Raw genomic sequence first — 14,999 nt, 5'->3', positions numbered from 1 at the left:
GAAGAGGGCATTAGATCTTCTAGAACTAGAGTTATACACTGTTGTGAGCTGCCATGTAGATGGTGGGAACTGAACTCAAGTCCTCTGGAAAAACAACCAATGCTCTTAACCTCTGAGCCATCTCTCTAGCCTCAGAGATTCCAGATTTTTATATCAGAACATGTTCAGTGATGAATAAGATCTCAATAATTGTAACTGTCATTGTGATGGAGAGAATATTCTCCTTATTTCCTAATAACATACTGGATATCTTCAATCTCTTTAGGACCTCCAGCCAGCCTCTTCCAGCCACCTCGTCGTCCTGGCCTTGGAACTGTTGGGAAGCCAATTCGACTGTTAGCCAATCATTTTCAGGTTCAGATCCCTAAAATAGATGTGTATCACTATGATGTGGATATTAAACCAGAAAAACGGCCTCGCAGAGTCAACAGGTAAGGATTAGAAAGAGTAGATGTCTGTATATCTGTAGATGTGTGTATCCAATTCACATAATTTACTATGTATCATTGTTTTCTGAAGTCTCAGCAGGTAGGCATTATTGTATCCTCTTTGGTTGTTTTGGCAACTCTGCTGGATATATCATTATCTATCAATAAATACATATTGTATGATAAAGTGACTATGTCATTGGTCATCAACAATCAAAGGTACCAGAAGTTTATAACAATAGATGAAGATGTTAGTATATGGGAAGTAGAACTATCTGGAGATGCAGATTTGTATCACTTTGTAATGACAGTGTAATGGTGTAAGAATTGTCTTAGAGTATTAAAAAGAAAGCCCCAGGAGAAGCCCTGCTTCTTTCTAGCATTATGCAAGTGTGGTTCTGATAAGGTGATAAAGTGTTGCGGTCAGTTACCAACATGAAGACACCCTGGAGCAAAAGCACATATTCGCTCACTTCACCCATGTCTCTGCTTCCACTGGTCATCCCAGTGCCTCCTATACTAAGCTTCCTGCTCTGCTGCCAAGGGAGCTAGTTGGTAATACTTAGGGGGTGGGTTTTTTGGTTTTTTTTGTTTTTGTTTTTGTTTTTCTTTTTCTTTTTTTTTTTTCGAGACAGGGTTTCTCTGTAGCTTTGGAGCCTGTCCTGGACTAGCTCTGTAGACCAGGCTGGCTTTGAACTCACAGAGATCCACCTGCCTCTGCCTCCCGAATGCTGGGATTACAGGTGTGCGCCACCACTGCCTGGCTGTTTTTTTAGCTGAGGATCGAACCTAGGGCCTTGTGCTTGCTAGGCAAGCGCTCCACCACTGAGCTAAATCCCTAACGCCATCTTTTTTCTTTTTTTTTTTATACTGCAATAATTTGCCTTCTGGCACAGTTCAGTGTTGTGTAAGCCCATGATTATTCAGCTGGAATATAACTGAGATCACTCATAATAAACATGCTAATAATAGCTACTTTTAATCTGTTCAACAAGCACTGCATTCTGTATTAACTTGTTTATTTTATTTTAGTTATTTATTTTGAGATAGGGTCTCTTTATAGCCCAGGCTGCCTTTGAATTCCTGATCCTTTTGTCTCTACCTCCCATGTACTGGAATTGTAGGCACGTACCCCTTACTCAGTATTTGTTTGTTCTTCTGAGACACAGGGTCTTGATATATAGCTCAGACTAGCATTGGTTTACCATGTACTTGAGCCAGGCGGAGATGGCACATGCCTTTAACCCAACAGAGCCAGGCGGATCTCTGTGAGTTTGAGGCCAGCCTGGTCTACAGAGTAAGATCCAGGACAGGCACCAAAAACTACACAGAGAAACCCTGTCTTGAAAAATCAAAATCAAACCAAACCAAACAAACAAACAAAAACAGTGTACTTGAATTCAGATCTTCCAGCCTTAGCCTTCTAAGTGAGGACATGTGTTTTCAAGTGTGTGTGTGTGTGTGTGTGTGTGTGTGTGTGTGTGTGTGTGTGTGTGTTTATCCATGAGGACCAGGAAAGGGTGTCAGATTCCCTTGAAGCTGGAGTTATAGGCAGTTGTGAGCTGCCCAACATGGGTACTGGAAACCAAACTTAACTATTCTTAACTACTTTCGGCCCTAGGATCTGCTAGACATGCTAAGGTCATGATATTAGTTGTACAGAGTGTGTGAAATTGGATTCTGGGGAGAAGTGTGCTGGAGATAGGCATCTGAGAGTCATGAGCATTGTTGGTATTGTTGGTATAAAGCTGTGATACTGAACGAGATCCATGTAAGAAGTAAACTTAAGACTCCAAACAGCCCTGAGGACTGGGATTGTAGGTGTAGGCCACCATACCTGGCTCAGCACAAACTTGTCTTTCAGCCCGAATTACAGCCTTTCAGTAACTCAGCAGAATGATGAACAAGAAGGGAAAGAGGAAAGGCATGCCGAGTCTAGGCCTTTCAAAAGTTCCTTTGGCCACATATGAATGAATACACAGGAAAGGTGAAATTGTAGGCATCAGAGGGATGGGTGCTGGTGCTATCAGAAACAAACACCTACAAGTGTTACCATCCTACAAGTCAGAAAAGTCTCTGCTGTTTGCCAGAATGCTCTTGACGTTGCTGTATGCAAACAAATGAAGGGCAAGATTCTTGCCGAGAGAATGAGCATACTGAACATATTAAGTTCTCTTAAGAGCTGAGCTACCTTCTGAAAATCATGAAAGAGCATGATTAAAGAAAGAAGGAAGTCAGAGAAAGTACGTGTGTTCCACTGACAGGCCACTACCTCCACCCAGAGGTGTAAACTGTGAGAACTGATGCACAGGAGCAAGCTGCTGGAGTCTACCCCTGTGATTCATAATCAAATAGGTGTAGAAGGAGAGGCAAAAGACCCTCTAAACTGTTGGGGAGGCAATGTTTGTGTCTTTGAGAAGTTTATATTCTAATGGTCAAAACTTGATAAATCAGCAACTAAAGCATCATTTATTAGATGGTGATAAGTACAATGAAAATAAAGCAGGGATGGGACCCAAAACTGTAGCTTAGTAGAAGAATTCCTGCTACTATCCACAAAGCCCTGGATTTGATCCCCAGCACCATCCATGTAAACCAGGCCTGTCATCCCCACACTTAATATTAGGTTCAAGGCTACATAAGACCCTGTCTCCAAAAGAAAAAAATACCAGCTGAGAAGTTATCCTTTTCTAATATAGAAAGAATATGTAGCTCTTAAACTAGATTTTTTTTTCTTTCTAGACAGGGTTTCTCTGCATTGTCCTGGATCTCGCTCTGCAGACCAGGCTGGCCTTGAACCCACAGAGATCCACCTGGCTCTGCCTCCCAAGTGCTGGAATTAAAGGCATGCAGCAACGCCGCCAGTCTCTGATTTTATACCATAGTGTAATGGTAAAACAACCATGCAAAGCTTAGATGTCTGAAACAGATTCTTATAAAGCTATAGTTACTTAATTATTTTGTGTGTGTATGGTTTTCTTCTACCATGTGGGTTCTGGGATTGGTAGGAAGCACCTTTATCTGCTGAGCCATCTCATTGGTCTATTTTTTTAATTTTTTCTGGGACTGGGTCTCATGTAGTCCAAGCTGGTCTCAAACACAGTATTTAGCCAAGGATGACTTTGAACTCCTGAATCTTTGCCTTCACCTCCCCAGTGCTGGGATTACAGGTATATTTTATGTGCTCACTTGTTACTTGAGTCAGCTTTGGGGGTGAATACACACACACACACACACACAAATGAATCTATATTTTTAAAAAATCTAATCAGGGCCAGGCGGTGGTGGTGCACGCCTATAATCCCAGCACTCAGGAGGCAGAGGCAGGCGGATCTCTGCCAGTTCAAGGCCAGCCTGGTCTCCAAAGCGAGTTCCAGGGAAGGCACAAAGCTACACAGAGAAACCCTGTCTGGAAAAACCAAAAACCAAACAACAATTTGAGTCAGCTTTGTGACTTCCACTGTTTCCTTGTGGTCCCACACAGAGTATATTTGAAGGCATGGTGACACTTTGCTTTCTGTTGATCACGTCTCAAAGCTAACTGCCACTGTCTCCATTACTGTTAAGGGAGGTAGTAGACACTATGGTGCGTCACTTCAAGATGCAGATATTTGGGGATCGGCAGCCTGGCTATGATGGGAAAAGAAACATGTACACAGCACATCCACTGCCAATTGGACGGGACAGGGTAAGTGTTGGCGGGAGAAACCCTGTGTAACTCAGCAGTGACTACAAGCAGCTGAATGCTCCCTTTCTGGTCACTCTAGCTCTTACTCCTTTAGTCACTAACTGTGGGGGCATGTGCACGCCACAGCGCAGGTGGGTTGGTTCTCTCCTTCCCCTGCGTGGTTTTCCAGAGGTAGAATTCCAGCTGTGAGGTTTGTTGGCAAGCACCTCTTCTCAGCCTTTTGCCAGCTTCCTCCTCCTGGTGCTCTTCCTCTTCTTGCTATGGGGCTTGAACTCGGGGCTGCACACCTGCCACCCTCACAGCCTCCTTCTCTTCAGTTCTTAGAGTGGTTTTTCATTGTGATGACAGATCTTCCCTCAGTTATTGCCTCTTAGCTGACAATGAAAGATGAGAGGAACACTGGGCTACACTGATTTTGTCATCCTTACAGATATTCCACATTTTCACATTAACCATGCACTGGAACAAAGCACTGTCTGACTTCATTTATCAAAATAATGCCACAGCACTTTCTTCTTTTTTTCTTTTTTCTTTCCTTTTTTTTTTTTTTTTTTTAAATGTGCATTACTGTTTGGCCTGCATGTATGTCTGTGTGAGAGTGTCAGATCCTCTGGAACTGGAGTTACAGACAGTTGTGAACTACCATGTGGGTGCTGGGTATTGAACCTGGGTCTTCTGAGAGAGCAGCCAGTGCTCTTAACTGCTGAGCCATCTCTTCAGCCCCACACAGTACTTTCTTAAATATTTACTTTAATAGTAGTAAAAAAAAAAGTACCAGGTATGGTGGTACACATCTTTAATCCCAGCACTCAGGAGACAAAGGCAGGTGGATCTCTGTCAGTTCCAAGCTAGTGTGGTCTACCTAGCAAGTTCCAGGCCAGCCAGAGTTACATAGTGACACCCTTTGTTAAAAACAAACAAACCCCAACATGGTTTAGTGAGGCCCTCGGATCGGCCCCGCCGGGGTCGGCCCACGGCCCTGGCGGAGCGCTGAGAAGACGGTCGAACTTGACTATCTTTATTTTATTTTATTTTATTTTATTTTTAGAGCACTTGCCTAGCAAGCACAAGGCCCTGGGTTCGATCCTCAGCTAAAAAAAAACAAAAAAACAAAAAAACAAAAAACAAAGAGTTAAAAAAAGTAATTTTAAAAATTATGTTTTGCCAGGTGGTGGTAGCAGTGCACACCTTTAATCCCAGCACTCAGGCAGGCCAGTCTCTGTAAGTTTGAGGCCAGCCTGGTCTACAAAATGAGTTCTAGGACAGCCAGGGCTGTCACACAGAGAAATTCTGTCTCTAAAAACCCAAATATATATGTTTTTATGACATTTACGTACACGACTAAAGTATTTATCTAATAATTATCAATAAAAAATTGAGAGTCGGATACCAGATATCTGACCTGAAAGATCAGAGAAGCAGGGAGCAGCCACCAGTCACCTCCTACCTCTTCCATTTCTCCAAAAGGGCCAAGATCCTTACTACTTCCTATCTCCTATTTGTCTACAGTCCTCCAAACCTCTATGGTTAATTTTGATCAGCTAGTGGCTAGCTCCTCCCTCTGACTCCAAGCAAGCTTTATTTGTCAGAACACAATTAAAAAATATCATACAACACATGACTGTGTGTGTTTGTGCACATGGACATGTGATGCCCGCAGAGGTCAGAAGAGGGTATCAAATTTTCTGGAGCTACAGTTATAGGGGATTGTTAAGCCCCTAATATTTGAAAATTAGGAATGCTGAAAATGGCTTGGTTGGTATAATCTAAGCGAGACAATCTGGATTCAATCCCTGGGAATCACAGGGTGGAAGAAGAGAATTGACTTCTACAGGTGGTCCTCCGACCTCCACACATGTGCCCAACCACATACTAACCTACAGACATGTACACACACACAAACGTAAGTGAATAGATGTAATAAAACCTTTGTAAAAGGTACTGAAGAGATGGCCCAGCAGTGAAGAGCACTTGCTGCTATTTCCAAGGACTGAGGCTGGTTGTTCCCAGGGCTAACCTCAGGCAGCATAGCTGCCTGTAATTAAGCTCCAGGAAGTCCATATTTCTCTTCTGGCTTCTGTGAGAACCTGAACTTATACACATAAATAGACAAGGAAGTAAATATTCTAAAAACTGGCTTTTAAAAATATTTTTAAATTTAAAAAGGTAGGGTTGGAGAGATGGCTCAGTGGTTAAGAACACTTGTTGCTCTTGCAGAGAATTCAGGTTCAATTCTAAGCACCATTTGTAATTCCAATTCCAGGAAACCCAACACCTTCCTACTTCCTTGGGCATCAGGCATGCATGTGCTACACATACATATACACAGGCAAAACACCTGTACACATAAAATACAATTCTAAAAGGTAACTCAGTGGTGTGACACTTGCCTAGTATCCACAAGGCTCTGAACTTAATTCTTAGAACCACAAAACTTTTATTGATTTAAGTGAAATTTATAAGTAATATGTGAGCCAGACAGCAGTGGTACACGCCTTTAATCCCAGCACTCGGGAGGCAGAGCCAGGGGGATCTCTGTGAGTTCAAGGCCAGCCTGGTTTACAGAGCAAGATCCAGGACAGGCACCAAAACAACACAGAGAAACTCTATCTTGAAAAAAACAAAACAAAGTAATAAGTGAATACATGTACCTTTTTTTTTTTTTTTTTTAAGATTTATTTAATTATTATGTGTACAGAAGAGGGCACCAGATCTCATTACAGATGGTTGTGAGCCACCATGTGGTTGCTGGGAATTGAACTCAGGACCTCTGGAAGAGCAGTCAGTGCTCTTAACCTCTGAGCCATCTCTCCAGCCCTACATGTACCTTTTAGACTTACTAGACAGTCCACAAAAACTGTGGCTTCTTGACTTTCCTGTGTTTATATCTTTCAGTTTTCCTTGTTAAGGTCCTACATTGATATGTCACTTTAGATATTTCATGTGTATTATCTTTCTACGTAGGTATTTTGTAAATGCTTTTTTTTGCATATCATTCTGTGATTTCTTTTTTCATTAAACAATATGTCTAAGTATTGTTTCCATTTATGTACAATTAAGAAACACCTTACTGTTTTTTTCTAACTCAAGACAATTTTTTTGAAATGTGGATTAATCTTGCCTTGAATTCATGGTCCTCCGAATCAGCCTCCTGAGTGCTGGGATTATAGGTATGAAAACGACTCCACCACTTTTTTGTTTTTGGTTTTGGTTTTGGTAGACAGGGTTTCTCTGTAGTTTTGTACCTGTCCTGGAACTCCCTCTGTAGTCCAGGCTGACCTTGAACTCACAGATCCGCCTGCCTCTGCCTCCTGAGTGCTGGGATTAAAGGCCTGTGCCACCACCGCCCGGCACAACTCCATTTCTTTCTTTCTTTCTTTTTTTTTTTTTTTTGGTTTTTACAGACAGGGTTTCTCTGTGTATCTTTGTGCCTTTCCTGGAACTCACTTGGTAGACCAGGCTGGCCTTGAACTCACAGAGATCCGCCTGGCTCTGCCTCCAGAGTGCACCACCACCACCCAGCCTACGACTCCATTTCTAAGAGCATTCACATTGTTGTGCATCTGCACTACCAACTGCTCTAGAATCTTTCTGTTATCTAGAATAGGAACTCTCTACCCACTAAGCAATAGTTCCGTGTACCTCACTGCCACTTGCTCTGGTAACCACTATTCTACTTTTTGTTTCTATGAATTTGACTTTCTGAGTACCTCATTTAAGCAGAATCATCAATGTTTGTCCTTCCATGTCAAGTTTATTTCACTTAGCATAATGTTTGCAAGGTTCGTCCACATTGTAGTATCTTCCTTATTTTATCTTAAGTTTTCATTTATTTTTTATTTTTCATTGGACTTGGTGGTAACAGCACTCACCTACAGTTCTATCCCTCTGACTCCTTATTTTTAATTATTGTATAATATTTTCTATTAAATTATGCATAATGGACAATTACATTGTTTCCAATGGTCTACAATTACAAAAAGTGTTAAGAGAAATATCCACTATGCATATGCCATATTGAATACTCCTAGGGTCTTTCCCACAACCTTATAAACCTGATCGAATGTATGTATTTCTCCTTAGGTTGACATGGAGGTGACCCTTCCAGGTGAGGGTAAAGACCAAACTTTCAAAGTATCTGTGCAGTGGGTGTCAGTTGTGAGCCTTCAGTTGCTTCTAGAAGCTTTAGCTGGGCACCTGAATGAAGTCCCGGACGACTCAGTCCAAGCACTTGACGTTATTACAAGGCATCTCCCCTCTATGCGGTTAGTACCTTACTTTGCATCCCTTTCCACAAATGTCAGGATTTTTCACAGATTGTATTTAGCCATGCAAAGGTTCTGACATAAGTCACAGTTCAAACTTGATTTTAGTGCACAAACTGACCTCAGAATATTTTACATGAAATATTCAAACCCCTGTCTCTTCAGGTACACTCCTGTGGGCCGTTCTTTTTTCTCACCTCCTGAAGGTTATTACCACCCTCTGGGAGGTGGCAGAGAGGTCTGGTTCGGCTTTCACCAGTCTGTGAGACCTGCCATGTGGAATATGATGCTCAATATTGATGGTGGGTTGGAACTCTCTGTTAACCCTGGTTTTCCGTTTGATTGGTTTGGACCCTTTTCCTTGATGTTAAATATCCTTTCTCTGTTCGTTAGTATCTGCAACTGCTTTCTACCGGGCCCAGCCTATCATTGAGTTCATGTGTGAGGTTTTAGATATTCAGAACATCAATGAACAAACAAAACCTCTAACAGACTCCCAGCGTGTCAAGTTTACCAAAGAAATTAGAGGTAGGTGTTTGTTTGTATTAGTGTCTTCTTGGAGTGAGTGCAATACAGTGCAGATGATCTGGGCTCGAGTCAGAGACCTGGGTCCCTTCCTGGCCTGAGAGCCTAGCAGTGGGGCCTTGGATAAGTTCTTTAGCCATGTTAACTACAGAGTCTCAGTATATACTTAGACTTGAGAAGAAACAACAGAACATTGATACTTACAAAAATGTATTGACGAAATAATGAAGTCAGTTATGTAGCCAGGCATGGTACTGCATACCTGTAATCTCAGCAGTCGGGAGGCTGTGGAGGAAGATCACAACTTCAAGGCTAATCTAAACTATGTAGAGAGACTTTGTCCCACCCACCCCCAAATCTTTTTGCCTTTATATGATGAAATTGTCTCTATTCCTACAACTTTTGTTCTGTATTAAATTATTGACTTTTTGTGTGTATATGGAGAAATCTTTGTTATCTGCAGTAGGTAAGGAGAGCATGAGAATTCTTTCCAAAGTAATGTGCTCCTTGACTTTTTGTTTGGTTTTTTGAAACAGAGTTTCACTTTGCAGCCCTGACTGTCCTGGAACTGTGTAGACCAGGCTGGCCTCTAATTCACAGAGATCTGCCTGCCTCAGCCTCCTGAGTGCTGAGATTAAAGATCTTATAAAGATGGGGCTGGAGAGATGGCTCAGAGGATAAGAGTACTGGCTGTTCTCCCAGAGGTCCTGAGTTCAATTCCCAGCAACCACATGGTGGCTCACAACCATCTGTAATGAGATCTGGTGCCCTCTTCTGGTGTGCAGGCACCCATGCAAGCAGAACACTGTATACATAATAAGTAAATCTTTAAAAAAAAAAATTATGTGGGGAGAAAGAGAACACAATTTAAAAAAAGAGAGAGATTAAAGATGTGTTCCATGTCTGGCCACTCCTTTACTTTTTGAAGACAACATTTGGTTTTGTCACTATGATTTTAATTAAAACTGATAATCTAGCCTTTTTTTTTAAATTCTTCTTCAGGTCTCAAAGTTGAGGTGACTCACTGTGGGCAGATGAAACGAAAATATCGAGTTTGTAATGTCACAAGACGACCAGCCAGTCATCAAACGTATGTTGATCACATCTAAAATAATATGGTAGCCACGAATGATGGTTTATACCTATAATCTCATGCTTGGGAGACTGAAGCAGGAGACTCGCTGTGAGTTTGAGGCCAGCCTGAGCTTTCCCAAAAGACCCTGTCTCAAAAACTAAAAAATCACAAAATGAAAGAAAAGACAACAAAAACCCAAGTTAACAATAAAATATGGTAGCAATTTGACACCAGAGGAATCTACTGAATGCCTGAGTTTGGACCTCCATTGCCTACATAAAAGCTAGGCATGGTGATGACATCTGTCCTCCTAGTGCCTGTGGGGAGAGATGAGAAGACCCCCAGAACTTGCTGGTCAGCCAGCATAGTCAGTAGGTGCTGCACTGCAGGTTCAGTGAGAGACTCTGTGTCAAAAAATACATTGAGAGGGATAGAAGGAGATGCTGACCCCAGCGTGCACGTCAGTGTGCTATATATAGTGTACGTGTGGAGGTCAGAGGAAAACTTAGGAGTTGGTTCTCTCCTTCACTGCACAATCCTGGGGTTGAACTCAGGATATTTATTTGGCTTGCAAAGTGAGTTTTTTTTAACCTCCTAACCCGTCTCCCCAATCTTGTGTATTTACTCTTGTACCTCCAAACTACATAATTTTCCCTAGCTTAGGAATCTGACAACTTGGAGACCTAAAAATGTGGCTCCAATAACTATACTCTGTTCATTTAGAAAAAGTTACTCTTACACAAATAAATGTATGTGGGTGACTCCAAGTGCTTATTTGAAGTTACTCATCTCAGTAGCTAGCAAGGTGGGCTGTTAGAGAAGGCTCAGTGGTTAAAACTTGTTATTCTCGAGCAGAAGATCTGGATACAGTTCCAAGGGATCAGTGGCCCTCTACTAAATGCTGAGGCATCCACACGGTGGACATAAATACGTCCAGTCTGGCCTTGAACTTGAGAGGTTCTTCTCCTGCCTCACTCTTGAGTACTAGGGTTTCAGGTGGAAAAATAAATAAATAAAAATTAAATTTTGGGGCTGGAGAGATGGCTCAGAGGTTAAGAGCACTGGCTGTTCTTCCAGAGGTCCTGAGTTCAATTCCCAGCAACCACATGGTAGCTCACAACCATCTGTAATGAGATCTGGTGCCCTCTTCTGGTGTGCAGGCAGAACATTGTATACATAATAAATAAATAAATCTTTAAAAAGAATTAAATTTTGTATTAAAATTTTCTTTCTCAGCTTCAACAAACATTGAGATTTCAATGGAATTGTTCTGGTGCAGCACTGAAGTGATACAACTGAAAGCAGTCAGACTTTCATCACTGTGCTGTACCCCAGCCCCTGATCCGTGTGTGTGCGTGTGCGTGCGTGTATGCATGTTCTCGCTCTCTGTGTGTGTGTGCATGCATGCTCTCGCTCTGTGTGTGTGTGTGTGTGTGTGTGTGTGTGCATGAATGCTCTCGCTCTGTGTGTGTGTGTGTGTGTGTATGCATGCTCCCTCTCTCTCTCTCTCTCTCTCTTTCTCTTTCTCTCTCGGCTCATGTGGAAGTCAGAGGACAGCTTACTGGAGTTGGCTCTGTCCGTCCATCACTCGGGTCCCAGGGATTGGACTAGGTTGTCAGGCTTGGTAGCAAGCACCTTCACCTACTAAGCCATCTTGCTGCCTCTCCCAACCTGCTTTGAGAGTCCAGGCTGGCCTCAAACTTACTATATAAGTGAGGGTGACCTTGAATTCCTGATTCTCCTGCCTCCATCTCCTAAACTCTGGAATTACAGGCATGCATCACCATGCCTATTTTTGTGGTTTATGTAGTGCTAGGGATCAATCACACAGTGGATCAAAAACCGTTTAGCATGTTAAACAAGCTTTCTACCCACTGAGCCCCAACATCAGCGCTTGACCTTTGTTTCTTAAGTGACTAATCAACATAGAAAGTGTTAGTAGTTTTTGTTTACTTGTTCAAAAAATAGTAAAGTGTTCTAAATACACTTTCTTTCCTCTAGCTTTCCTCTGCAGCTAGAAAACGGTCAAGCTATGGAATGTACAGTAGCTCAGTATTTTAAACAAAAGTATAGTCTGCAGCTGAAGTACCCCCATCTTCCCTGTCTTCAAGTGGGACAAGAGCAAAAGCATACATACTTGCCACTTGAGGTAAGCCAGATGAGATTTTCTTTTGCTAATCTCTTGAATTAATTTTTCTTTAAAAAAAAAAAAAAAAGTGTTCATGCCTTTAATCCCAGTACAGGGGAGGCAGAGGCAGGCAGATCTCTGAGTTCCGACGCCAGCCAGGTCTACACATGAGTTCCAGAACAGCTAGGGCTACATAGAGAAACCCTGTCTTGAAAAACAAACAAACAAACAAAAGATGTTCTAAACTAGTGGTAGAATTTACTCTTTTTGAAGTATTTTGTGCATAGAATTTTATAACTTTTTTTTCCTAGAAATGGACAAAAAGTTCATGTATAAGCCCATTTCTACAAAACCTGGCTTCTCTGTCTCTTTGCAGGTCTGTAATATAGTGGCAGGGCAGAGATGTATAAAGAAGCTCACAGACAATCAGACATCCACAATGATCAAAGCCACAGCAAGATCTGCTCCTGACAGACAGGAGGAAATCAGTAGACTGGTCAGTAAGTTGTGATTTTCAGATTAGCCCGCTGTGAGATGAAAAAAAAAAAAAATCAAAGAGTAAACAATCCTGAGGGGCATAGTTCCTGTCTGGTTTTATATGCAGCTTTTCTGTTAGGTCAAGAGCAGCAGCATGGTGGGTGGACCTGACCCCTACCTGAAGGAGTTTGGGATTGTTGTCCACAATGAGATGACGGAGCTCACAGGCAGGGTGCTTCCAGCTCCTATGCTGCAGTACGGAGGCCGGGTAAGCTGCTTCCACACCACTCACATAAAACAAACAAACAAACAAACAAAAAACCCCACCTTTGAATTTACCTGCCTTTGTGCTTCTTATTACCTTCTGTCTTCTGACTGTACCAAATAAAGTTTTGTTTGTTCCCTCTTCAACATAAAAATGGTCTTAGATTGTAATACCTTTTCTCTTTTCTTTTGTTTCTTTTTTGTTTTTTTAAAGAATAAAACAGTAGCCACACCCAACCAGGGTGTCTGGGACATGCGAGGAAAGCAGTTTTATGCTGGCATTGAGATTAAAGTTTGGGCAGTGGCTTGTTTTGCGCCTCAGAAACAATGTAGGGAAGATTTACTAAAGTGAGTATCCCATTTTCAGCTCAGTAACACCCCTTCTAGATACGAAATGCCGTCTTTATGTGACTGTGCTGGGTACACTGGCACTGACCCCCTGATGCCTATAGTGATGTCGTCTGGCTCTACAGAAGAGACCCTGTGCTGTGTTATAAACTCAGAATCTTTAGACTCTAACTCAGCTTCCGCATAGCTAGAGTAGAAATTTGTGAGTGACAAGGCTGAAGCCATGCTATTTGGAAAATTCTTCTGGCAGGAAAACTGTCTAAGAGTATCACTCATATCACCTCCTACAGACATGCCTTCTGTGTAAGGAAGTCCATTAAAGGGTAAAGAAAGTCAAGAAGCAGACCTGGGGTGGAAAAAAAGGAATATATACAAAATAAGTCATGTTGAGGCTAGGTGTGGTGCCACACACCTTTAATCCCAACACTGGGGAGGCAGAGGCGGGTGGAACTCTGAGTTTGAGGCCAGCCTGGTCTACACAGCAAATTTCAGGCCAGATAGAGTTAAATCGAAAGACCCTAATTATGTATAGATTGAAGTAATTTCTTAAATTTAAAATTTAAAACTTCGAAATGAAAACAATTAATGTTGACTTATTGAACCAAACCTATTACAAGTTTTCTTCTAATTCTAACTTATATTTACATGTTCTCAGTTGAACAGGAACTCAACTCTTCTTTTACTAGCCTTACCAAAAGATGTGTTACCTAAAATTCTGATCCTATTTTTGTTCATTTCTGGATTACTTATTTGATTATTTTTTAAAAAATCTTTTGAATATAAATGCTATTCTAGTCCCTAAGTCTCAGCTGAACCATAATTTTTTTAGAAATTAAAAAAATGGGGTTTGGAGATATAGCTCAGTGGTAGAATGCTTGCTTACCATATTTAAAGCTCTGGGTTTATTTTCTGATACCACAAAAAAGTAATAAAGATTCAAGCTGATGATTTCGTAGTGTACTAATACAGATTGTTCTGTTATAATTGCAGTGGTACAACTGCCAATCTATTTGGCGACCGCTGAAAGTTTTTGTTTGTTTGTTTACACGTGAGAACGAAAGCACTGTGCCACTGGTTCTATCTTAACAGGAGTTTCACTGACCAACTTCGTAAAATCTCCAAGGATGCAGGGATGCCCATCCAGGGTCAGCCATGTTTCTGCAAGTACGCTCAAGGTGCAGACAGTGTGGAGCCCATGTTTAAACATCTGAAAATGACATATGTGGGCCTGCAGCTAATAGTGGTTATCTTGCCTGGAAAGACACCAGTATATGGTATGAACTGTTTTAATGTTGCATGAGGGATGATTTCAAGTCCCAGGTTTGACAGGATAAGCTAGGTGATGCCACAGTTCCAACTCTCCATTCTCAGTGGTCTAAGACACAGAGACAGCCTGTGTGTGTAGAGGGGACAGCTTAGTGCTAGAGTGCTTTGCTTGGAGGGATACAACATGACACTTTCTTCTTTTCTTTCCTCTTCTCCTCCCTTCTGACCCCCTCTCTCTTGTTGAGACAAGATCTTATGTAGGTTAGGCTAGTCTTGAATTCCTTCTGTGGTAGAGAATGACCTTGAACTTTGAACCCCACCTCCACCTCCCAGTGCTCAGACTCTGGGAATGAATCTCTACACCTGATTGTGTGGTACAGGAGGTCAGACCCAGGGCTTCATACATGATAGGAAGTACTCTATCAACTGAGCCACATCTATGTCTATTCATGATAGACAGTGGCCTCTGCTTCATATAACCACATCCTTCTCATTCCAAGACCCAACTTGGTAGAGCAGACTCTGTTTACGAGGT

The 14,999-nt window shown here is 41.9% G+C and overlaps 1 protein-coding gene across 1 annotated transcript in view; it reads left to right on the top strand.

The window, feature by feature from the left end:
* LOC118577755 (protein argonaute-4) overlaps positions 1–14,999 on the top strand; it is a 40,931-nt gene that overhangs the window by 8,220 nt on the left and 17,712 nt on the right. Inside the window, exons 2-12 of the mRNA XM_036178397.1 lie at positions 266–431; positions 3,996–4,116; positions 8,200–8,381; positions 8,547–8,683; positions 8,775–8,909; positions 9,909–9,996; positions 11,983–12,130; positions 12,486–12,605; positions 12,726–12,854; positions 13,065–13,198; positions 14,288–14,472. Of these exons, the coding sequence (XP_036034290.1) occupies positions 266–431; positions 3,996–4,116; positions 8,200–8,381; positions 8,547–8,683; positions 8,775–8,909; positions 9,909–9,996; positions 11,983–12,130; positions 12,486–12,605; positions 12,726–12,854; positions 13,065–13,198; positions 14,288–14,472 (1,545 nt within the window). The remainder of the gene's footprint in view (positions 1–265; positions 432–3,995; positions 4,117–8,199; positions 8,382–8,546; positions 8,684–8,774; positions 8,910–9,908; positions 9,997–11,982; positions 12,131–12,485; positions 12,606–12,725; positions 12,855–13,064; positions 13,199–14,287; positions 14,473–14,999) is intronic.

Source organism: Onychomys torridus, chromosome 2 (genome assembly GCF_903995425.1).
Source record: "Onychomys torridus chromosome 2, mOncTor1.1, whole genome shotgun sequence".
Classification (NCBI taxonomy): Eukaryota; Metazoa; Chordata; class Mammalia; order Rodentia; family Cricetidae; genus Onychomys; species Onychomys torridus.
The sequence above is the reverse complement of the archived record's forward strand: the minus strand, read 5'-3'. Positions and strand labels throughout refer to the sequence as shown.